The following is a 25061-nucleotide window of genomic DNA, read 5'->3' as shown; positions in this document are numbered from 1 at the left end:
ACCGCACGCTCGTGCGCCCACCTCCCCAGCAGAAATTGCTCTGTTTTCAATGGCCAACGCAAGGCAGAGCAGACACAGCCAGGGAGAATGGTGGAACCAAGAGTGACAGATACGGAGGAGAGTTAGCTGAGCTGGGGAGAGGAGGGAACTGGCAGGGACAAGAAACAAACCAGGATACGGCTTGATGGGGCAAAGCATCAGCACACAGGAGGAAAGGCACAGTGAGTCAGGGATGGGGAAGGGGGGAGAGGAAGGAAGGCGGGATAAACGAGGAACAGAGCAGGGAGCAGAAACAAGAGGTCAGGGACTGAATCTGGGAAGGGTCTGCCAGAGGCTCAAGAAGTCAAACAGGGAATGATGTGGCAGGGAAAAGAACAGGCATACTTCGGAGGCCGACTGCACTGCTGAGGTGTCCAAGCACTGATACACAGGCTTGCTTTGACATTTCCCGTATCACAATGCTCTGGTTTCTGCCTGCTCTGGCTCCCTGACAGCTCTCACCTGTGTCCTTGTTGAGGGAGAAGAGCGGGGGCGAGTTTCCCAGGACAATGCGGTAGGTCACTCTCCCGTTCAGCCCCTCATCCTTGTCGTTAGCAGTGACACGCAGCACAGCTGTCCCTGGCATGCTCTGTGTGCTGATGCTGGCGGCGTACTCCAGCGGGTAAAACACTGGCCGGTTGTCATTTGTGTCCTCCAGGAACACTTTCACGTACACCATGGAGTTCAGGCCGCCCTGCAGAGGGACTAGGTCAGAGATAGTGCAAGGGCAGCAGCATCCCTTGCACAATGCTGAGGCAGCAGCACCGCGTCCCATGGCCTCGCCAGCACTCACCCCATCCACAGCAGTGATGGTGAAGTCGTAGGCAGACGTGCCCTCGTCGCGGTCCAGGGGCTGCTCCGTGCACAGCTGCCCCGAGTGCTTGTCAATGCTGAACTGCGTGGGGACAACGCTGCCGATGCCGGAGCCAATGGAGTAGGAAAGAGAGCCAAACGTGCCACTGTCTGCATCTGTGGCTGTCACCTGGGTCAGGGAGGGTACTACCTTAACAGAGCAGACCACCAGCCAGACCCAGCCCTGCCCCATCACCACACCCCACTGCCACCCTCTGCTCCATGGTCCACAGCCACCACACCCTGCTCAGAGAATGTCATCGTGACGAAGAGTGACAGTGACTGCCTCAAGCCTGCAGCTCTTGTCCTGCACCAGCCACCGCTTCCCCTGCAGCCCTCCCTGCAGCAGGACAGGGCTCCCAGGGCTCACTGATGCAGACAGTGCCGTGGGCAGTGCTGTCCGCAGCTGTGGGGCACCCTAGGATCAGCCTGTGCTGGCGGGTCCCTATGAGGGGACACAGTGGAGGGGGAGCACTGTGTGCAAGAGTTGCACTCTGCTTTCTATCTCCAGCACTGCTGCGGGTTCCTCACCACCCAGGTGGCAACTCCCTTCTGCACCTCTGGGGCAGCATCCATCACCCAGGTCAACAAGACTTGCCTTGGCAAAAGAAAAGACCATAGGGACAGGGGGAACAGAAAGGCCCAGGCTCACCAAGATGCCAAGGACCTCACAGTCAAGCACCCCCATTGCCCCCCACATGATCAGCCAGCCAGGGACAACCTGCACGGCAGCAGCAGCTGCCCCTTCCTCTCTGTTCCTTCTTTTCTCAAAGACACTCAGGATGGGACAGGAAGAAAGTCAACCCCCTGTCACCAGAGCCCCGGCTCCGTCCTGCTTTCAGAGCTCTGTATCCAGCAGCCCCGGGTGCTGGGGATGAGGATGGAGAGTGGCATTGCCCTGGGATAGCCCAGCCTCACTCAGCCTGGGGCACAAGAACTGCACCCACCACGACAGACACAGCAGGAGGATGAATGCTGCTCCCTGCTTGCCCACCCCAGTTCCTCCTACAGCTCCTGCAGAGTTCAGGTCAGCAGGAACCAACTCCTGACCCCACATCCCTGCCCACAGCTTCTCCACCAGCTGGGAGCTCGGCAGAGAACAAAGCTGGGGGATGGAGCCGGGGGGAGGCAGCTGGGCCAGGCCCGGGTGAAGTGGAGTTCAGGCCTCGTCAGCCACAGCTCCTCCCTGCAGCGGCCATGGGGCCTCGGCTCCCGCGCGAGGAGCGCAGGAACGCCGCGCGCGCGCCAAGGAGAGGGCCCGGCTGGGGGCTGCGAGCACGGCCACCGGGGACGGAGGGACAAGGGCAAGGGGACACAGAACGGCTGGGCCAGGAGGGAACAGTCAACCCGGCAGGGGTGGCACCACCCTGCCCTGACCAGGAAGAGGAGGCAGCACCTGCAACACCCCCGCCAGCCCTGATGCCTGCGGTCTGAGGGGCTGCCTGCAAGGAGAAGCTCAGAGCACATCTCCAGTGAGCACCAGGCTCCTGTGCAGAGGATCTGCTTCCCAGCTCTGCAGCAGCTGCCAGAAGAAGCACCATGGAACAGGATCCCCCCTCCCTGCTCCAGCTGCAGAGCACTCAGAGACACAGGTGTCATGACAGAGCTGGGTCAGGAGGCACTTTGGGAAACTGGATCCATCTGCTCCTCTGGAGCTCACCCTTCCCTCTATAGCCCCAGCCTCCCTTGCTGGGGAGCTGCTCACTGGAGAGTACAAATCTGACCTCACTGACTTCACTGGAGCTCATCTGAAGGGTACCAGCAGAGTGGCTCCATGTTGGCTGTTGTAACTGGGGTACAGCCCCATACCCACACCCCAGTGTGCAACTGGGCCTGGCCCTTGTCTCCCTTGGATGGGTGATGCTAAACTGGTGCCCAGAGAAAAGCCACAGGAACAGGAAATACTTGCTGGAGCAGGTAACGGTGTTGGCTCAGTTTGGGGACGCAGAACACTTTGCTTTGTGCTCTGCCACTGTGTGCAGGAGGGAGGCTGTGGCTGGCGCACCCCCAGCCCCAGCTCCCTGCCCACAGACCGCTGACATCCCACGTGTGCATCCCATGGGATGGGGCTGGCTGCCTGCCTGCGGGCCGCCCACACCCAGCAGGGCCTGACTGAGGCCCGAGGGCAGCAGGATCCCCCATGCAGCTGGGTGATGCCTCCTGGGGACTCCTGAGAGACATCACAGGGGTCCACCAGCCACCAGGTACGGCAGCCACCTCATTTCAGCTGGCACACAAGGCTGCAGGCTCAGAGCACACACGGTCTGGGAAACGACACATTTTTAGCTGTGAGGGTAATTAGCCACCAAAAGGGCTCATCAAGGCCTGCGGTGAGTTCACCACTCCTGGAAATGTTTAAAACAAGTCTGGACATTTTTCCAGGAACTTTGCTAGAAGCTAATGCAGGGCAGCCCCAGGCTCTGTATTTAGCATCCACCCCAAATCTTGAATCCACAGCTGGTTTTACTGTAGCTCACTCATGAGACTCCTGATGTTTGCCTGAAAAACAGAGGGAAATGGGGTCAAGCTGCCTATGGAACTGCCCAGGAAACACTCCACTGGGGCTGTGCCAGTCCTGCTGCTTGAATATGTGGGAGCAAGAGTCAGAGCTCTGAGCCTGAATGGAGCCTCCACAGCCCCCTCATCTCTGACTTTTGAATGGAGTCCCCACAGCCACTAAAGGCTTTAAGCACAAGGACATCAATGCTCTGCCAGGAAATCCCTGAAATGAAGCTGCTGAGGAGGCAGCAGTACCTGGAGAAGCCAGGATCACAGACCCCTGATCTCACAAAGAATTCCAATGTCCCTGGCCAAGCAGGAGTGGCACACAGCTGGATCTGCTGTTCACTAGAAGGGAGCACTGATTGGGGATGTGGCAATTGGCAGCAGGTGTGACTGCAGTGGCCATGAAGCAGCAGGTGCAGAATCCTAAAGGGAGTGAGGAAGGAGAGAAACAGAGTACAGACCCCGGAGTGCGAGAGAGACTTCAGCTTATACAAGGAGCTAGTCGATGAGAGGGATCCCATGGGAGGCAGCGCTGAAGGCCAAGGGAGCTCAGGAAAGCTGGCAAGCCTTCAGGACAGCACAGTGCAGAACAGTCCATCCTAGTGCTCAGGAAAGCAAGGAGACATGTCAGCAGATGGCCTTGGCTAAGCAGGGGCCTCAGGGTTCAGCTGCCATGCAAAAGGCAACGTATGCTAAGAGATTGGGGTTGTTCAGCCTGGAGAAGGGAAGGCTCTGGGCTGACCTGACTGCAGCCTTCCAGTACCTGAAGGGAGCTGGCAGGAAAGATGGAGAGAGACTATTTACAAGGGCCTGGAGTGACAGGACAAGGGGGAATGGCTTCACACTGACAGAGAGTAGGTTTACATTAAATATTGGGAAGGAATTCTTCCCTGTTAGGATAGTTAGGCCCTGGCACAGGCTGCCCAGAGAAATTGTGGCTGCCCCATCCCTGAAGTGTCCAAAGCCGGGTTGGACGGGGCTTGGAGCAACCTGGGCTAGTGGAAGGTGTCCCTGCCCATGGCAGGGAGGTGGAATGAGATGAGCTTTAAGGTCCCTTCCAATCCCAACCATTCCATGATTCTATGAGATGGGAGGTGGGTATGGAGGCAAGCTACACAGTATGAATTTATCAACATTGCCAGGCATGTCAGGAGGGTGTCAGCAAAGTCAAAGTTCAAGTCGGGTTGAGACTTGCAAGGCGAACTGAGGGTGCCAAAAAGAGCCTCTACCACTGCACTGGTAGGAAAAGGCTGAAGAAGGGCCCATTTCCAAGTGTGGTGGGTGATTTAGTGACAGCAGGCAGACAAGACCGGGACACTCAATGCCTCCTCCACCTTGGTCTCCACCAGTTTGCCAGGCCTCCATGTTGTTCAAAAGGGTTCAGAGCTAACAGAGAGGAGTGAAGATGGAGTCAGGATTTCTTTAATGAAGTTGATCCACATGAATCCATGGGACTCAACAGGCTGCATTAACGGATGCTGACAGAAATGGATTTATAGGGCTGCTCTTGACATGTGGTGGAGATCAGGGGAGATTCCTGACAACTGGAGGGAAGCAAATACCACACCCCATCTTCAACAAAGGCCAAAAGGATCATCTGAGGATCTAAATTCTTGTCAGCCACACTTTGGTCCCTGGGAGAATCATGGAGCGAGTTCTCTCAGAGCATGTTTTTGGCCACATGGAGTATCCTGGGAGGGAAGAGCCATCATGGATTGACTGTCCTGTTTGCCCTCTGTGATGTTACAATGATGGGATGTGGGGTCAAAGGGCTGACAGCTGTGGGTGACGATTGCCTTGACTTTAGGAAGGATTTTGACACCTTCTCCCACAATCCTCGTATCCAAGGCAGGATGATACAGCTTGGAGGGTTAGACAACCGGGTGGGTGAAAAACAGGTTGGAAGGCAGGCTCTGAGGGGAGAGGTTCATGAGCTGTGCTCTGCCAGGAAGTGGTGATGAGGGAAAGGAGCTGGATGAAAGTGACAGATGAACTACATCCTTTCTGTCACATAATGGATGCAAATGAATCGGCATGTACCCTTGGGACCAGAGGATGTGTTAAGGAACCCAGGAGATGCTGTGTTTTGAAGCCTTTTCCTTGATAGGTGTAGAAGAGGATGCTATCACGGGGGGGCTCGGGGAACACTTTCTGCTGAAATCACCCACTGAACAGTGTAATTACATGGAAACGCAGCTGTTGGCATCCAATTCCCAACTGGATTTTAATCTGGCCAGGGATGTCAAAGTCAAGATGAAGAGCTTCTATAAGTGCATCAGTGACAAAAGGAAGGCTGGGTAAAAGGACCACAGCTGAAGGAGATGGGGAACCTGGTGACACAGGACATGTAAAAGATTGGGGTACTTAATGCCCTCTCTACCCTAGTCTTTACTAGTAAGACCAGTCTTCAGAAATCCTAGGCCCCAGAGACCGGGATGAAAGCTGGAGCAAGGAAGATAGACCACTGGTTGAAGACAAACAGGTCACTGAATTCCTAAGCAAACTGGACATGTGTCCTGGGCACCCATGAGTGCTGAGGAAGCTGGCAGACGTCACTGTTAGGCCCCTCACAATAACTGTTTCTCAATCACAGTGTTTGGGAGGAGTGCCTGAAATCTGCAGGAAGGTAAATCTCTCTCCTATCTTCAAGAGTAAGCAGCAGGATTCACTGGTCTACTCTGGCCTCCAATCGGGAGGCCTGGAGACACACCATCTATAACGCTGCTGCTTCCTTTGAGAGCGCACATGGGATCACTCTCGAGGAGAAAAGACAATGCAGAAAGAATCATGTCTTGCCAATGCCATCCAAGGAGTCTTTCTGCTGTGCCTTTTGCAACTGGACTTGTCTATCTTGCATTGGCCTCTTTAGCCACCAGCGCGCTTGTAGCAAATGCGGGTAGAGTCCTTCCCAAATCTTTGTTGGTGAAGCCTGGCCATGATGACAGGTAACTACAGACCAGTCAGCCCCACCTTGACCCCTGGGAAACTCATGGAGCAGCTAATCCTGGAAATCATATCTATGTACAGGAAGAACAGGAAAATCATCAGGAGTGGTGAGCATGGTTTCTCCCAAAGGCAAATCATGCCTTGTTGATAAACAACTGGTAGATGACAGAAAAGGAGTGGATATTGTCTATCTGAACTTTAGGAAGTTCTTTCACACTCTTCCCCCTAAGATCCTCGTGGAGGAGCTGTTGGTGAATGGGCTGGATGAGCCAACAGTGAGGTTGGCTGGAAACGGGCTGAATGGCTCCTGTCCAGAGAGTGGTGATCGGGGCACAACACCTACTTGGAGGCCAGTAACTGGCAGTGTACCCCAGATGTCAATCCTGGGTCCAGTCCTGTTTGGAATCTTCATTAATGACCTGGATGATGGGGCAGTGTGTAGCCTCCCCTCAGCACATATGGGGATGACCTCAAATTGGGAGGAGTAGCCTGATATGCCAGAGGGTCGTGACGCACCCAGAGGGACCTCGACAGGCTGGAGAGATGGACGAGAGGCCTAGCGAAGTTTTACACGGGGAGGTGCAAAGTTCTGCCCTGGGGAAGCAACAGTCCCCTGCACTAATAGACGCTGGGGGCCATCCCACTGAAAGCAGCCTGGCAAAAGAAGCCCTGAGGTTCCTGGTGGGTGCCAAGTTGAAGATGAGACAGCAAGGTGTCCTTGCTGCAAGGAAGCAGAATGGTATCCTGGGCAGCATCAGGAGGAGTGTGGTCAGCAGGTCAGGGAGGAGATCCTGCCTCTCTGCTCAGCACTGGTGAGGCCAGAGCTGGAGGTGCTGGGTCCAGTGCTGGCTCCCCAGTACAGGAGAGAGATGGCCACACCGGAAAGAGTCCAGTGAAGGGCCATGAAGATAATGAAGGGATTGAAGCAAATCTCCTGTGAAGAAAGGCTAAGGGAGGTGGGATGGTTCAACCTGGAGAAGAGAAGGGGTATCATCCATACACGAAAGAAGACAACAAGCGGATGGAGCCAAGCTCTTGTCAGTGGTGCCCAATGCCAGGATCAGAGGCAATGGGCACACAGTAAAACACAGGAGGGTCCCTCTGAAAATCAGGGAGCACTTTCCCACTAGGAGGGTGACCAAGCTCCATCACAGCTTGCCCAGGGAAGTGGCGACATCCTGGGCAAACAATTCTGGATGGTGCTGCTTGTGCATGGGGGGGTTGTACTAGATTATCTCAAGAGGTCCCTTCCAAACACAACCATTTCAAACACAACACAACAAACAAAGACCCTCCTAAACACCCCAGTTCCCCATTGAGCTCCAATTGTCCAAGAGAGGTGATCTCCTTCCCCAGCCCTGCACGACAGCCCTGACCACACTGGGCAGCAGCACCTGCTACCTGCCCCTCCTTCCTCCCAGGTGTGGTGAGAAGACTTAGTTGGAGTGCCCTGCAGCTGGTCAGAACAACACCTGGTGGGAGTGCTGTGGCCACCACAGAGCAGAAGAGGATGACACGAGAGCAGCAGGATGGCTCGGGGCTAGACAGAAAGGAGCCAGAGCACCAGCCTTAGAAAAGGAAGCGGGGTCCTGGGCTAGTGTGCCTCTCCCCACTGCATTGAGAACTGGGAGGGCAGAGATGGGCATCGAGGCCTTGCTATTTCACACTCTCCTCTCAGTTCCCCAGCAAGACAGAAGCCAAGGCACTACAGACATCTTACATTCCCCAGAGACGGGGATGGATTAAGTGCAGCCCCACACCAGGGTCCTCAGCTGCATTGCCTGTGGGAGTCAAAGCCTCCCTTTCCCACAGACCCATCTCGAGGGCAGCACCAGAGTCCCTCACCCAGAGCCATCCCGTGCCTTCACAGCCCTGCTGCTGAGCTGTGTGCCCCTGCGCAGCCCGCAACGCTGGAAAGCAACGGAGCACTGCTGAGCAGCTCGGGCCTCCATTCCCTGGCTGTCCTCCCTGCTCCAGCCAGCGCAGTCGCAGGCGGGGAGCTCATCTGGAGCCTGGCCCTGGCTGGGGTTCTGCTGCGCACATGTTACACTGTGGCTTTGGCAAACATCTGGCCCTGGGCTCCCTCCCCTCCGAGTGACGGCTCTTGGTGGGAGAGGAGGGGAGGCTGGCGCCAGTGTGGTCAGCGATCCCACGCACGGCTCCCTGCGCCTGAGTGCGTGCCAGGCGTCCTGCCCTCCCGGCCCTGGCACAGCCGCTGACCAGCTAAAAGCCGGGGAGCGGCTACGCGGCTATTTCAGGAGCCGTCCCTGGCTCCCGGGCTGCGTCTCAGCCTCCAGCACGCTCGGGCCTCGGGGGAGGGAGCGGGGTCAGGGTTCGGCCCAGCGACAGTCCAGCACACGTGGCTGAGGCGAGGGTCAGAGCCCGCGGCTGCTGGAGCCCCCCGTCCGGGGAGCCCCTGCACAGCTGCCGGCACTGCCGCCTCATGCCGCCGGGTCCCCGCTGCCCCGGGCGTGGGCAGGGGGCTGGCTGGCAGCCCCACAGCCACAGCCTTCACACTGCCTGTTGAACTGTTGCTGCCTCATCCCTGGAAGTGTTCAAGACTGGGTTGGATGAGGCTTGGAGCAACCCGGTTTACTGGAAGGTGTCCCTGCCTATGGCGGGGGGTGGAACAAGATGGGCTTTAAGGTCTCTTCTGTGATTCTATGAAACACATCGGGCTGCCACAGCCACACACAGCCAGGAAGGGGAGTAGGGCCTGCCAATGGCCTCCAGCACTGCTCTGGGATGGGGTAAAGCCCTCAGTTTGGAGGATCAGGGGAAGTGGGCTAACCACAGACACTGTCAGGAAGGCAGGATGCAGGATGTGGAGGGTGAGGCTGGGCAAGAGGTGCAGGAGCCTGGGGACGCACGGCGCCTTTCTGGGAGCCTGGAGGCCTCTGAGTGCAGGGGCAGACTAAGGCACAAAAGGAAAAGGAGCAAGGCTCACACCTGGGCACCCAGGTGTCCTGGCTGGGGAAATGGCAGCTGCAGCTACTAGGGCATAGGGAGCCCATGGAGGGTGCTGAGCAGACTTGGAAGCTGGGAAGCAGAATAAGGCAGGGAATCCTGGAGCTGAGTGGGGCTGGGAAGCTGGGCTCTGCAGGGAAGAGTGCTCACAGTGCAGGGCTTGAGTAGGGCAGCCACAGTGTAGGGTAGAAGTGGCAGAAGGACCCCAAACCAAGGTGTGGGGCTGGGTTTCAGTCGTGCAGAGCTTAGGCAGGGAGTGCTCACAGAGAAGGTCTGTGCAGCAAGATGGGATGTGGCTGGGCAAGACATGCAGAGGAGACAGGGTTGGGGTCAGCATGAGATGAACCATGCCAGGCAGGGCAAGCCTGGGGACCAAGGCAGGGATGGGGTCCCAACAGCAGAAGGATGTGGAGCTGCTCGAACAAGTCCAGAGGAGGCCATGGAGAGGCTCCAAGGGCTGGAGCCCCTCTGCTCTGGAGCCAGGCTGGGAGAGCTGGGGGGGTTCACCTGGAGAAGAGAAGGCTCCAGGGAGACCTGAAAGCCCCTTCCAGGACCCAAAGGGGCTCCGGGAGAGCTGAAGAGGGACTTTGGACAAGGGCCTGGAGGGACAGGACAAGGGGGAATGGCTTCACACTGATAGAGGGCAGGGTTAGATGGGATATTGGGAAGGAATTCTTCCCTGTGAGGGTGGGGAGGCCCTGGCACAGGTTGCCCAGAGAAACTGTGGCTGCCCCATCCCCAGAAGTGTTCAAGGTTGGACAGGGATTGGAGCAACCTAGTCCAGTGGAAGGTCTCCCTGCCCATGGCAGGGGGTGGAATGAGATAAGCTTTAAGGTTCCTCCCAGTCCAAATCAGTCTGTGCATCCGTAGGGAGCAAGGAGAGGCTGGCATGTCCCAAGGGCTGTGCAGGTCAGGGAGAGCACAGCCAGTGAGAGCTGCCCTGGGGCACAGCAGCAAAGGTCCCGGGGAAGAAGGCAACTGCAGCTGGCACTGACCAAGGGGTGTGGGGAGAAGAGGAGGGAGCAGAGACTGGGGGGCCCATGCTGGTGGCTGGGGCTCTGTGAGGGGGACAGGGGGACTGGCCCTTTGGAGGGCAGCGTGCACCAGCGTGGGGCTATGGGTGCATGTGGAGGAGGGAGCTGTGGGAGCAAGGGTGGTGGGAGGAAGAGGAGTTCTGAGGGGCCTGGAGCTGAAGCAGAGGTAAGGGAAAAGGGGCAGCTGTGAGGGGGCTGGGGATTGCGTGGAGGAAGGAGAGAGCTGTGTGAGGGGGCTGGGAGGAGGAGCAGAGCATGGGGGGAGAGGAGCGCAAGGGGCTGGGGCCTCTCAGCTGCAGTGGAAAAGCTGCTGCAGCTCCAGGGGAAATGCTACTTGAATTAATCATGGCGCTGGCTGCTGTGCCAAGCCCAGGAGGAGGCTGCTGGCAGCGCAAGGAAATAACTTTCACAGGAATTTGGAACAAATGCAGCTCTTCTGGCCGTAACAACAGCACTCACCTCCCCCCACAACCTCCCCATGTACCAGCATCTCCCCCATGTCCACACTCCTGTGTACCTCCAGACTCTCCCACATGGCAGCCCACTCCCCAGGACCATGATGCTCTTCCTCCCCTTGCTTCACTCCCCAGCACACTCACAGGCATCTCCCCCTTTCGCCTCGGAAAGCTTGCCTTGTTTCTGAGGAGGGGGAGGCCTGTTCTATGTCGTCCAAAGGTCTGAAAATAGGTTGATGTTAAATCCCTTGACTCAAGAACGCAAATGTAGGCAGCAATGCCCCCTCTCCTTGGCAGCAGTTGGTGAGTATAAGTCCTCGTGCTGCTTCAGTCCCCACGCACAGCTATGCCCCGTGTCCCCTCACAGCTGCCGCTTCAGCAGCACAACCGAGGCATCAGGATTAGCCCTCCACACATTCTCTTTCGGTAATACAGTGTATGTGGTCTGGTGTAGCCAACAGCTCTTCACCCACATCTTCCTCCCTGGGGCACAGCCCACAGGGCTGTCTCAGTGCAGTGCATGCACGTCCCACGAATGTCCCATGGAATCACAAATCAGGACCCAAAACTCATCAGACTTATCTTCAAAACTGCAGGGACTCTACGTTGGGCGCATCGCTGGTCAGCGTTTCATTTTGGATATCCCCCAACAATTGTGTGTATGGATGCTCTGGTTCCAAAATCATCAATATTGGATCTATGCAAGAATCAATTAACCACCATCTCATGTCATTCAGGTTTTTGTCCAGTCAGCCCATACTCACTACATGGGGTTCACAGCTCTCTGTCAGAGCACAGACGATGCTTGATTTAGAATGAAAAGTCAGAAAGTCCCAGAAAAACAGTGTCTGACCATGCATGCAGCATGCTGGTACAAGTCAAATGTTTAAACCAAATTTAAGCCAGCAGGATGAATTTATACCAGAGCAGTGCTTTCTATCACGGAACCACAGCACTGGAATGTGGTCCAGTGTGCCCTAAAGCTTCTGCATCGTCAGCTGATGGCCACAGAGAGGAACAAGGGAGCTAGCCAGTGACTGTCTCCTGCTCCATTTTCTGCTGATTGTATGTTCACTGGTTACCTGGGTTCTGTCTTCACTGGTGTTTCTCTCTCATCTCAGACTTGAACTGAGAGTTTGCCATTTTCTTTGCTTCCTGCTCGTGCAGAGTCTGCTACTGTGGGACTTGGCCCATGATAAACACAAGTGACAGAGGAGATGTTATGAGTTCCTTTTCTTTCTCTAGAGCTCAGGCCAGCAACCTGCTCTGCTCATCCCTGTTTGTACCCCAGGTACAAAGACTGACCTGGCAAAGAGGGGAAGCAGGAGACCTGCAAACACTCTTCAGGTCTCTCCTGGTCACTCACAGGGACTCCTCCATTCCCCACTGTTTGTCCTACCCACAGAGAGCAGACATCACTGTCGGAAAACAGACCTCATCCTCCCAGGGTCTTCTGCTTAGAAACATGACAATCCAATGGAGAACCAAATCCACTGAGTTCTGTGCTGACCTGAGTGACTGTCCTGTGTCCTGCATGTCATCTGGCAGGGCCAGAGCTCTCGTGACCATTGTGTGGGGATGGCCCAAACCCAGATCTTGACACAGACCCTTTACCATCCCAAGTCAGGGTGAGCCCTGATGCCTGGAAGCCATGGACAGATGGAGTCAGGCAGGAGCAATGGCACACAGGGGCTGTGGGGCAGCACACCTGACATGGGCAACCCTGTGGGACACAGTGCCAGACACTGGCCACTGTGGGCCCTGGCAGCACCTCTAAAGCCCTCCCGTTCATGACAAAAGGGGTGGTCATGCTGGACAGCTGTGCTCCGAGCTCAGGGCTCCCTGCCCTGGCTCTGTCCAGCTCCCAGATCTGGCTGGCTCCTGCTGCATCCCCGGCCGAGCCATCAGCCTGGCCAGCCTCCTTTCCCATCCTCTCACATTTCCCGGCTCAGAGGAAGCAGCAGCAGATGTGTGAGCTGTTTGCTTTGTGCCGAGGCCACGCGGGAGTTACCTGCACTCAGCCCAGACGCGCCGTTTCCAAACGAAACACAAGGACTGAGCCAAGACCATCAAAATTTGGCCAAAGCCTCTGTCGCTACTGACCGCCGGGTCAGCCCCGTGCCCTGTGCAGCGTGGAACCGGGCTGGACCCTTCAAGGGCCAGGCAGCCATGTGCTGGACCTGCTTCTGCATGTGTCCCCACGGCCTCGCCCGCTCCGGCTCATCCGCAGGGTCCGCTCTCCCTCTGGCTCAGCCCCGCACTCGCAGCCAGGAGCCCAGCCGCCATCTCCGATTGCATTTCCAGAGCGCCTTCCCACACGGCGAGCGGCACTGAGCAGGAAGGCACGGACAAGGAGAGAGGAGGGCCTCCCTTTGGGGGCTGTGCAGCCCAGATGTCCCCGCACACGCCTGAGGCCACCATGCTCACCCAGGGACATGCAGCTCCTCTGCTCCAACCCTGTTCCTGAACCCATTCCTGACCCCTTCCTCATTGCTGTCCCCAGCCCTGCCCCATCCCCACCCACCCCAGAATGGGACAATGTGTAGTGTGACCCTGCATAGACCAAAGCTAAATCTCCTCTGACCCAAATCTTCCTCCTCATCTCCAACTCACTTCTTCTGCCCAGACTTCCCCCTAATCCCACCTTGACCCATCCCCAAACCCCCCAGATCTGCCCTATCCTACACTTGCCCTTGCCCCACATCCCTTCTCCTCTACATTCCTCCTTTCCCCCACACTCCTACCCCATCCCCTGCATTCAGCCCCTGACAAACCCCTCTCTAGTGCTCCCACCCCACTCACAGTCACCTGCATTCACACACCCACCACAGCCCACCCTCCCCAGCCCCCATTCACACCCCCCATGCCGCTGCCGTGCATCCACAGAACACCCATAGACAGTTCTTTCTTGCCAGCTCCAAATCCTTCTCCAGGCCCATCTAGAGACCCCTTTCCCAGGCCAGGTCACGGGACCTCCTCCTGCCTTGTCTCATGGGCCCCAGAATTCCTCCTCCTCCTGGCACCGTGGGCACCTCTCACCACCTGGCCCCAGAGCTCCTTATGGCCCCAGCCAGACATCCTTATGTCCCAAGGCTTCAGCAAAGAAGTGTCCTCAATGTCACTGGTGCTTGTCCCAATGGACAGCCTGGACACCGCTGTGGTCAGGAGTGCCTCACTGCACCCCTGCACCAGCTCTCCACTGTCCCCAGTCCTGATGGCGGGTGGCATCACCTGTCCCCAGGAACCAGGGCTCCAGGGCTTGAGCTGTGACAGAAACACCAAATGCAGGAAACACAGAACACACAGAAACCAAATGGCACTGCTGCCTCATTGTGGGGTCACGGAGCTTTCGGAGGGGCAGCAGCTCTCTGGCTCCAGCTGCGACCTCTTGCAGCATAAAGGCTGGCGCAGCAGCACGTGCCTCAGTTCATTAGCATAATTAATACTAATGCTCACAACCAGCCCTAGTAACACTGATGAACTTGGGCTAATGACCTCGCAGGGGAGGGGGAGTGGGGGAGAGGGAAGTTCGCAGCCTGGTTACAGGCAGCTTCCCAGAGGTGGTTCCTGAGCTCTGTTGTGAGTGCCCTGGCTGCAAGGCAGCTCCACACTGCTGCAAGCAAGGCCTGGCACGGCAGAACCCACCTCAACTGAGGCCCACAGCGTGCTCTGCACAATGGACAGCCTCGCAGTGTGCCCAGTGTCCATGGCATTGCCCATGACTCGCACGCAGAAAGGGTGTGACACCGCTTGGCCCCATTCCAGACTCACATCAAGAGCAGGAATCTCTGCTCCAGCATTCCTGCTGCAAACACTGCCCATCAAAGCCATGGCATCTGCACTGAACAGCCTGCAGTGGCACCCCAAGCCACTCACAGCCCTGGCCATGCCCTCCCCAAGACTGTACCTACCTGCAAGAAGCAGGTCCCAACAGGGGTGTTCTCTTTCAGGGATACATTGTAAAAGTTACTCCTGAACACCGGCTCGTTGTCATTGACGTCCTGCAAGGCCACGTGCACCACCGCTGAGGAAGAGAGGGCAGGAGTTCCCCGGTCTGTGGCCAGCACAGTCAGCTGAGGCTGAGGGTCCTTCTCGTAATCCAATGGGGCAGCGGTGGTGATAATGCCAGTGGCAGGGTCGATGGCAAACCAGCTGGAGTGGGTGTCGTGGCCATGCACGATACTGTACCGCACCTCCCCGTTGGGACCCTGGTCCTTGTCACGGGCCGTCACCTGCAGGACAAAGCTGCCTGGGTACACCACCTCGGGGATGCTCTGCTTGTACTCCTGCTGGTCAAAGAGTGGGGGGTTGTCATTGACATCCATCACCTGCAACACAAAGGTCGATTCTGCCCGAAGTGGGGGTGTTCCTGAGTCAGTAGCTGTCACCCGCAGATCATAGGAGTCTCTTTCTTCCCGATCCAGAAGTTGGTCCACACAGATCAGATAGATGATGTTATCCTTAGTAGTGAGGGCAAACTTGCCATCCCCTCCCTCCAGTGTAACATTGACATTGGAGTACTCTCCATAGTCTGGGTCAGAAACAGAGATGCGAGCCACATACTGTCCGGGCTGGGCTCCCTCGGAGATCTGTGGGGAGCCATCCTCACTCAGGAAGATGATAGTCATGGTGGGCTGGTTGTCATTGTAGTCACGCACATGAATAGTGACAAAGGCTGTGGTGACCTCAGGATGGACAGCCTTATCCCTTGCCTGCACCACCAGCTCATGCACCTTCCTCACTTCATAGTCCAGACCCTTGTTGAGCTTGATGACTCCAGTCCGGGCATCAATGGTGAAGTACTGGTCAGGATCGCTCTGCCGCCGGTTGATCTCATAAATCACATCCCCATTGTCACCTTCGTCTGCATCAGAGGCAAAGACTTGCAGGATGCTGCTGCCAGGTTTCAGATTCTCTGAGATCAGTGTATGATAGCGGCTCTGGTTGAAGCTGGGAGCATTGTCATTGATGTCCTGGATGGACACATCCAGCGTCATCTGAGTGCTCCGGGGAGGAGAACCACCATCATAGGCTTCCAACAGCAGCGAGTACGATGAACGATTCTCCCGGTCCAGAACATTGCTGACCACCAGGTCCAAATACAGGACCCCGTTGGGTCCTCGACGTGTTTCCAGGCGGAAGGCCTGCCCCACGTTCCCGCCCTTAATCACATAGCCTTGTGTGTTCAGGAGGCCACTGTCAGCATCAAAGGCTGGGTCCAAGGGAAACCTACTGCCAATGGGTGTGTGCTCTGGGATCTGGAGGGTGCTCTGCTGTTTGGGAAAGGCTGGAGCGTGGTCATTGATGTCATTCACTTGGATGTTCACTTCTACCGTGACTCCCTCCGGGGTGACAGCAATGAAGCTGTAGTGGTCCCGAGTCTCACGGTCCAGGACACGAGCTGTTTTGATGATCCCCGTGTTCTCATCTATCCCCAAGTCAGTGGAGACACCGCTGCCCTCCTGTGCCGAGATGAAATACATGTAGGCACTAGTTCCAGGGGGCAGGCCAGCACTGATGTCCCCAATGATGGTGCCAGCTGGCTGTTCTTCATCTATTTGTAGATCCAGGGTGCCCAGGACAGCAGAGCCCATCCCTGCTCTCAGGCCCCCAAGAATGAGCAGCTCCAGCAGAAGCATGGCTGACCCTTTCATCTGCTCCATGGCTGGCAACCGGCAGAGCAGAGGGTGGCTTGATCTCCTTTGCAGTATTTGCTTTAATCCTGCATGGAATGCAGACCAGAGGATACTGATTAAGAGGGAGCAAAGGAAGGACAGAGAAAAAAGCCTTGAGAGGAAAGGCCTGCCAGGTACCTGCTGCCCAATCGTTGCATATTACCTGTCCCTCGCAAGGAGCGAATGTGACAACATGCCAGAGGGTGCCCAGAACGGAGGGCGGGGACAGCATATGGAGTCAGCCCAGCAGGTCACACCTGACAGCACATCGAGGTGAGCAGCTCGTGCCCCGTCACCTACACCCTAAACTGCCCCTCCCAGCCACCACCTGGCTGGCAACACTGGCATCAGCTGCCCCAGAGCAGTGTGCTCCTGTGCCTTTAACAGCTGAACGCTTCCTGTGAGGCTCAGAGCCTGTCTGCAAGGGGACAGAGGTTTTTGGACAAACAGCAGCCTTGCACCTCTCCACCCTGAGAAAAGCTGGTCTCAAATTGTGAGAGAGCTCAGCAAGTGACCAGTTGAGACTCCAGCTCTCATCCCTCACTCCCTCCCCCCTCCCCAGCAGCGTGCCTTTCGGGACCACAGGGATATAGGTGCCAAAAACCCATGAAGTGGAAATCTGGTGTCCCTGGGAGGAAGCACAGAGAGGGAGTGGGCTTCCATCCAGTGAACAATAAATCAAAACGGCTGTATTGCAAAGGATGTGCCCACAGCTGGGAATGCCCGGGATAAAATCAGACCATGCCCATTGTTTGGGCTGGCACTGAGATCTGTGGGTGCCCCAAGCTGGTACCATGGAGGGTGGTGGCAGTGCAGTAGGAACGCAGCGACTCCCTCTTAGCTGCCGGTTGCTCGGGTTCCTTCCCGTCCCACACCCTCTGCTGCTCACTCCCCTCCTTTGTCTCCTTCTCGCTGCTCCTTGCTGGCTCCGGCTCCTTCCCTCCCTTTCCCCCGTAGCTGCATTTCGCTGCAGCAATGGGGGAGGGACGCGCAGCCAGCCACAGCTCCTGCAGCACCGCAGCCGGACACGGCAGACACGCTCCCCGTGTCCACGGGCTGCCAGCCCCCTGCCCTGTCCACCCCCGCTGAGAACAGCCAGGGGAACCCAGCGGCCAAGGAGCTGGTGAGGAGCACCAGCCTCAGCACTCGCTCAGCCCCGGTGAACGAGGCTCCGTGGTCTGCGGGGATGGCGGCAGCATGAGCTCACACTTGGACTCTCTTGAAAGCATTTGCTGCTGGTCCCATAACCACACTCAGGAGCCGCTCATGTCAGATGAAGGAGCAGGAACCTCCCTGTTTTGGGGGACGGAGGTGGCTGACATTGTCTAGTTTGGGAACTAAGAATGTCAGCCCTTGACCAAAGAACCCACGGCGGTGTTAACCCTTTCTAGGGAACATAGGATGGTTATTCCTGGGTCCCCTTTCCCACCTTGGATCAGCTGTTTAGGTTGGTTTTGCCTGTAGAAATTCCAGGTTACTGATAGAAACAGAAACATTAAAAAGTATTTTCTACGCATAAAGAAGTGTTTACTTCAGTGGGCATCTGGTGTCTTAGGTCTATCCGCACATTTTGAGGTAAATCCACATGCTTCCCTTGCACCCAGCAAGTGAGAACCCTTGCAGTGTTCCAAGAGCAGAAGTCAAAAGAAGATACTGTTGTCCCTTTGGACTCCGAGTTGGGAATCTGCACCAATTCAGTGGTCCTAGACAGGTCTGTCTGTCTGTTGGAGCCAGTTCTAATTCCCCAGCTGGAGGGGTAACTGCCCACCCCCAGAACATGCAGTGCTGGGGCATGGAGTCCCAGGTAGCTTCTGTGATGAAACTGCACCATCCCAATGGTGCCCAGCTGCTTAGGTCATGGGAAGGGACAGGGCAGAGGGTTTAAAGTCTTGGGAGGAGCTTAGACACAAAGAACAAAAAAAGAAAAATGAGAGTGGAAAAGCAGGTAGAGGGCCAAGGTTCCCTGGGGCAAACTCAGTGGCTGAGGACAGGATGGAGCTGAAAGATCTTGCGTAGTGCCCGGAACAGATCAGGCCACAGATATGGGGAAAAGCCCAACTGATTTGATTAGTAATGCAGCTCTTGAGAAGCCAGTGAGGCTTTGTAAGCTGCTGGCAGGGAGGAGAGAAACTCAAAAAGTGAATCTGGGGAGTGTGAAGACCAGCTGAGAGCACTGGGACAACCAGGGAACAAAAATTAGGGTCCCTGCGTTGGGGAACTGGTGATGAAAGCTTGTGTAAAATTCTCCATTTCCATCCTCCCTGGATGCAATTGGATAGTTTCAGAGCCTGTCTTTTGGCAAGAGGTGCAACTGCCCAGCTGCCACAGACTGCACCAGTCCAGGGTAGCAGAAGCCCCCTGTTCTGATGAGGTCTGCAGGCTTGGGTCATAGGGAGACAACAGTGACCTCAGTGGATGCAGAGTCACCAAATCTGAACAGCTGCTTCCAGTTAGCAGAGAGCTCAGCGCAGGGGCTGGCTTGGCCGGTCCGTGTAACGTGAGCCAGATTGCCCCACTCCCCCTCTCTCCCTCCCACTGCCGGGCACCAAGATCCCTTGTGAAAAACGGCAGCAGGAGCCTCTGAAGAAAACTGCCAGGGTGAGAATCTCTCCACACAGGCGTTTGGGGTCCAGAGCCATGGTGAGGATGTTGACAGGAAAGGCAGCTAAAATGGAGCGAGCTGCAGCATCCATAAGCACATCCAAGCCTAGGGCTGACAGGCTGGGGCACCAGGAGAGCCCAGCCTACACTTAGCAGATACGTCACATTTAGGAAGGAAAAAGAAGATATGGAGTTGCATTGGGACCACTGTGTCCACCCCTGCCTTCCAGTGGCACCTCACGCCTCGTGTCAGCCATGAGAAAAGGGACGCGGGCCCACAGCAGCCCCAGTAGAGAAGATGGAAAGATGGCACCCACTGTGCACACCACAAACAGATGTCAGAGTGCTTGCTGTGCAAAGGCCCCATCAAAGCTGCAGATGCTGCTGATGCCATACCCTAAGTCTCACATGAGAGGCCATGACTCATGTAATGATGTTTTTGAGACACCAGTCCAGATGAGGAAGGATTCAGAAGCCTGTTTAATCTTTGCTGAGCACCAGTTACTGACCTGGAATACGCTTTCCTCCTCTACATTCACACAGATTCTCTCTCTAGTTTCAGATGATCTGCCCTCCGAACCATGCACAGTGTAGACTTGCCTGCAGTGCACCCTTGGGCTAACAACTCCCTTCCAGCCTGCACTTAGCCTGCTGCTACAGCCATCTCCATGCCTCCTGGCCCTCCTACCATTTCCTACCTGGGCCTTCAGGACCAGCACCCTTCTGCTCGCTCCCAGCCGGGCCACACAGCCCCGTGTCCCTCTGATATGGGCTCCGAGCAGTCACAGTGGCAGTGGCCATCCTCTCCCAAGGATGCAGTGACCCACCGCACCCTTGTGGATCCCATTTTTGTGCCACACTGGGGCTACTCACAGGGTCTCCCGTCTCTGAGAATGCTTCCTCCACAAAGGAAGTTCTAATGAAATTTCTTCACGCCGGAGCCAGTTCCCGCAGTCCCAGCCCCGGGACACCCCCGCGCTGCACCGGGTCCTGCCAGGCTGTGCCCATCGCCGAGGCGCTGCGGGGCCTCGCCTGCTCCCTGCACACCGATGCCCCCGGCTGTCGGGGCTCGCGCTCCCCCGGAGCTCCGGGGGCTACCCGGCCGCCTGGCCCACCGCCCGCTGCCGCTCCCTGTCCTTGTCTCCGGCGCTCCCGGGCGTCCCGCACCGGGCGGTCCCTGTGCCGGCGTTCAGCCAGCCCCGCTCCCCGCTCCGCTCGGGCCGCAGCCCCCGCCCGGCGCCTCCGCGGCTCCGCTGAGCGCCGTCCCCGCGGCGGGTCTGCCCTGCCCCGGCACCGGGCCCCTCCCCGTCCCGTCCCGTCCCGCTCGGCCGCTGCCAGCGCCGGGGCCGCGGGCGAGCCCGGCCCGGCCGCGGGTCCGCGGTGCTGCGCCGCCGTGGGCGCGCCCCCCCGGCACCCCCCACCCGCCCCCCCGCTCCATTGTCTGCGCGGCGGAGGCAGAACAAAGCGGCTGGTCCCGGTGCCGGACCGGACCCCCCCCGCGGCGATGCCGCCGCGCGGGGCAGCGGGCGGGCGGCGAGCGCGGGCCGGTCCCCGGCGCTGGCACTTACACCGCGCGTCCCGCGTCGGCGGCGCTCACATCCCGCAGGGTCCGGCCCCGCCGCGACGTCCCGCAGCCGCCGCGCTGCTCCGGTGCCGAGGTCGCTCCGGTACCGCCGGCCGCTCCAGCGCCCCGGTACCACCCGGTGCCGCGGCCGCCCCGGTGCGGCGGTGGCCCCGCGGAGCGCTCGGCGGCGGGTCGGAGCTGGCTCGGCGCGGAGGCTCCTGCTGAAACCCGACCCAGCGCCGCCCTCAGCCCCCCGCTCCCCCCGCCGCCCCCATCCCCGCCCCGCACCGGAGCGCGCCGGCGGAGCGCGGACCCGGGGCAGCCCCGGGCGGGCGGGGGTCCGGGGGGCGGGACGGTCTGGAGGGGCACCAAGGGGCCGGGAAGCGGGGCCGGCACGGAGAGGGGGGAAGGGCTGCAACCGGGGTACAGAGGGATGGAAGGAAGCGATGGGCGCTGGGAGCCCGGGGAAATGGGAAGGGGCTGGCAGGAGCAGGAGGCGGCAGTGGGACGAGACCGGGCAGGGAGAGGGCTGGGCAGGGAATGGACGGAGGCTGTAGGTGACACTGGGGGCACGTGGGGACATGATCGCGGAGGCACGAGCCATTCCTTCCTCTCTGCTGCAGTTCCTTCTTCAGCACAGAACCCAGAGCCCAAGTACCTGTGACCTGCCAACCCCTTGACTGTCATCAGGACTCGTAGGGTCCGGGCTGGAAGGTGCTCACCATGTGTCTGTGCTACAGGGGACTGGGGCCGTGCCAGTCTATGCCAAGGGACAAGCCAAGACTCTGGTGAGTGACTGTCCACACATCTCCACCAGTGACTGGCTCCTCAGTTTGGCTTGGCCACTCGGGCAGCTTTTCCCTGCTCCAGACAGGCCAGGTCTCAGCAATGTCCGCGTGTCTGTTGGAGCCACTCAGCACCCAGACCTTCTGCTGGACCTTCTTTGATTACTTAGTGGAGAAACTGCCACTGACTACAGTTCATTACTGAGATCATCTGCTATAAAGGCCATGGCTCAGTTTGCTCCATCAGGAAAAGGTTCTTCCATCAGTGACAGTCAATTTAAAGAAAGAATAGGGACCACCAGACAAATTTCACAGAGAAGGAACCCTTCAGGATTTGTGTCTCTGCATCTCTTCCTGAACACCACATAGACTGAACTGGATTTAGAAATAAAAAGTAACTCTGGATTACTGCTACTGATCTAAAGACACCCTAAAGAAGCCAAATCCTCTCGACCCCGAACAGCACATCTCACAGTTCTTATCATAAATTCCCCAAGCTATAGTATATTCAGCTTATTTCCTCCTACATCTATCTTGAAAAGGTCACAGGAAGGCAGAAAAAAAGTTCAGAAGAGGGGAACGAGGATAATAAAGGTCCAGACTAGTTCAGTGCATGGAACAATTTAGTTTCCATTCTGGAAAGGAGAGAAATGACAGAAATGGGGAAGAGGACAATGCAGTCTGTGGAGGGTCTTTTTGTTCAGCTCTATGGAGCTGATTTTGTTCATGTCTCTATGTCTCTGGCAGACCTTTAATGACACTTCACATAGAGGGCAACAGCTCTCAATCCCCATGTGTCAGCAATAATGTGGCCAGCAGGATCAGGGCAGTAATTCTTCTCTGCTGCACCTTGGAGAGACCCCACCTGGGGTACTGCACAGCTCTGGAGTCCTCAGTACAGGACAGACACCAAGCTGTTGGAGTGAGTCCAGAGAATGGCCACAAAGATGATCCGAGAGCTGGAGCATGCTGAAAGAGTTGGGGTCGTTCAGCCTGGAGAGAGAGGGCTTTGAGGAGACCTTGGAGCCCCTTCCAGTGCCTAAAGGGGGCTTATAAGAAAGATGGGGACAGACTCTTTAGCAGGGCCTGTAGTGATAGGACAAGGGGTGATGATTTTAAACTGAAACACGGTAAATTCAGAGTAGGTATAAGGAATAAATGTTTATGGTGAGGGTGGTGAAACACTCAAGGTCAGGTTGGATGGATCTGTGAGTAACCTGATCTAGTTGAAGATGTCCCTGCTTGTTGCAGGAGGGTTGGAGTAGATGACCCTTAAAGGTCCCTTCCAGCCCCATCCCATGCTATGATTCTATTATTCAAACATTACACTCACCTTTAAGGAAGGCAATGAGGAACTCAAAGAACCATCCGTTTGTCAAGGTCACCTCCATACCTGGAAAACTCATGGACCACACCATCTCCGAATCCATCTCTGAACATATGAAGAACAAGGAGGCAATTAGGAATAGTCAGCATAGATTTAGCAAGCACAAATCATGCCTGAGCAGCTCAACTAACCAGCTGTATGGATGAAGGGAAAGCAGTAGACGCAAAGTGTCTTGACAGTGGCTCCCACAGAGTTTTAATTTACAGCCTGAGGATGTATGGGCTGAGAGAATGGAGCATTACGTGGGCTGAAGATTGGCTGCACCTCTGGGCTGTGAGGGTAGCGATCAATGACTCAATACGTAGTTGGTCATGGCAGCTAACAAAGTACACTGAGCACCAATTTGGGAGCCAGTATTGTTCAGTATCTTTGTTGATAGTCCGTGATAACATGGAGTACAAGTCTGAAGATGACACTAGGAGGGGTCACTGATATGTGGCACTTTAGTTCAGAGAGATATCTAGAAACTCACGTGAATTAGATTAGCAGAAACCTTGTGAAGTTCAATAAGGAAAAATACAAAGTTTTGCACCTGAGGCAGAATGACCCCAAAACTGGTACAGGTTGGGAACCACCTGGCTAAGTGGCAGTCCTGCTGAAAGGAACAGGGAAATAGGGGTGAGCATGGAATGAAGAGTCAATAGGATGCTCTCATTGCTAATCAGGTAAACAGCTTCCTACATTGGAGAACTTTAGGAGAGTGGTCAACAGCAGATCAAGGGAAATAATCGTGCCCCTTGAACCGGGCCGTGGTAAAGCCAGACCTGGAATTCTCTGTACATTTTTGTCTCCCACAAGAGGGATGTGGAAAAACTGTAGGAGATAGGTAGGGGCCTGGCACATCTGATCAGTTATAACGAGAGACTGAAGAAGCTGGATCTCTCCGTTTGGTGATGTGTAGGTGACAGGGCTGTGTAACAGCATCCTGCTGCTACCTGAAGGACAGGTTACAAAGATGATGGAACTAAATGCAGACAATAGAACAATAACGATTGCCACAATTACTCTTGAGAGATTCAGAGTGAACATTAGGGAAAGTTTTTTCACCAGGCGAGTAGTGTAGCACTGGAAAAAGCTATTCACAAAGTAGTGAATCTCATCCCCTTGCAGATTTCCAAGGCTGATTTGACCTAGTATTGTTGACTGTCTTCACATGAGAAGTTGGACTATGCATTTCTGGACTGTCTACTATGAATCTATTAATTTTATTCCATTTCTGTTAATGTACTCTTTAATAATAACTTTTTGCTTTTATGATGTTCCAGTCACCCTCTATACCCACGATGCCTCTTGCCTTTGTGCCACTGATCTACCTTATCAGTGTACTTTTTTTTCCTTTCTGAGACCTTTACTGAAAAAAAATTAAATAGGTGAGCTCCAAAGCTGTCCCTGAAAAGACTGTGCATTTCCCCAAGCATAAAACTTCCGACTTTTTGGTTTGGGTTTGGTTGTTTTGGTTTTTTTTTTTTGCCAGTCTTCAACATCTTACGGTTTTCGTATTAATCTCTAACTTCTCCAGCTGAATAAATAATTTCTTATGTGTTACTGTAGCACTGCAGTTCAGAAAGTCTGATCAACCTTTCTTCCTGGCCCCCAAAATATCACCTATAAAGGTGTCTAATGTGCTATTTTGATTTGGCAAGCTTGCTGCATTGGATCACATGTTTTCGAACTATCATTTCCCTTTAAAATCTGCTTTGAATCCTTTACACTATTACATGCAATCTGCATTTTCCTGGGCCATTCCCTTCAGTCCTTTCTTTGGTACTAGTGAGTTTGTTATTCCTCAGCCCCATGGCATAACCCCAGATCATCAAACAATCCTCCTCTTAGACTTCCAATTTAATCACAAGTGCTCCCTCTACTCAGAGATGGAAATTAGTGAATTCCTTTTGGTCTCCTAGTAAATTTTAGTTCTGGGAGCCCCTTGGCAAGAGAGAAGAACAGATCCATACCATGTGCTTGGACATTCAGAGAGGCCTTGCAGTCTTTCTGATATGCATCTTTGGAGCTGTATATGGACTGGTAGAAGGATGTAAGTCAAGCTATACCTTGTGAGAGCAACTGATACATAACAACAGGAGCAGAAATATGCTGTTCACCTACTTGAGGCAGACTGTTACCGGTAGTAGTAGTTACTGGTAGTAACTACTTTGGCGAACTTCCAAAACTGAAATAATGTAAGAGATGGTGAAATGTGGCAAACTGGAGCGTGTAGTGGCCCAAGTCCAGCTGAGGTGAGCACAGAAAA

General features: G+C 55.8%; 1 protein-coding gene across 1 annotated transcript in view; it reads right to left on the bottom strand.

Annotated features, from left to right (window-relative positions):
* The window catches only part of DCHS1 (dachsous cadherin-related 1), a 47346-nt gene extending 24494 nt beyond the window's left edge, over positions 1–22852 (bottom strand). The window contains exons 1-4 of the mRNA XM_032680516.1: positions 22757–22852; positions 14710–16520; positions 833–1021; positions 502–733 (exon numbers count right to left, since the gene is read on the bottom strand). Of these exons, the coding sequence (XP_032536407.1) occupies positions 502–733; positions 833–1021; positions 14710–16520; positions 22757–22841 (2317 nt within the window). The 5' untranslated portion in view covers positions 22842–22852. The remainder of the gene's footprint in view (positions 1–501; positions 734–832; positions 1022–14709; positions 16521–22756) is intronic.
* Positions 22853–25061: the final 2209 nt, after the last annotated feature.

This window comes from Chiroxiphia lanceolata, chromosome 2 (genome assembly GCF_009829145.1).
Source record: "Chiroxiphia lanceolata isolate bChiLan1 chromosome 2, bChiLan1.pri, whole genome shotgun sequence".
Lineage (NCBI taxonomy): Eukaryota > Metazoa > Chordata > Aves > Passeriformes > Pipridae > Chiroxiphia > Chiroxiphia lanceolata.
This window is presented reverse-complemented; position numbering and strand designations above follow the sequence as displayed.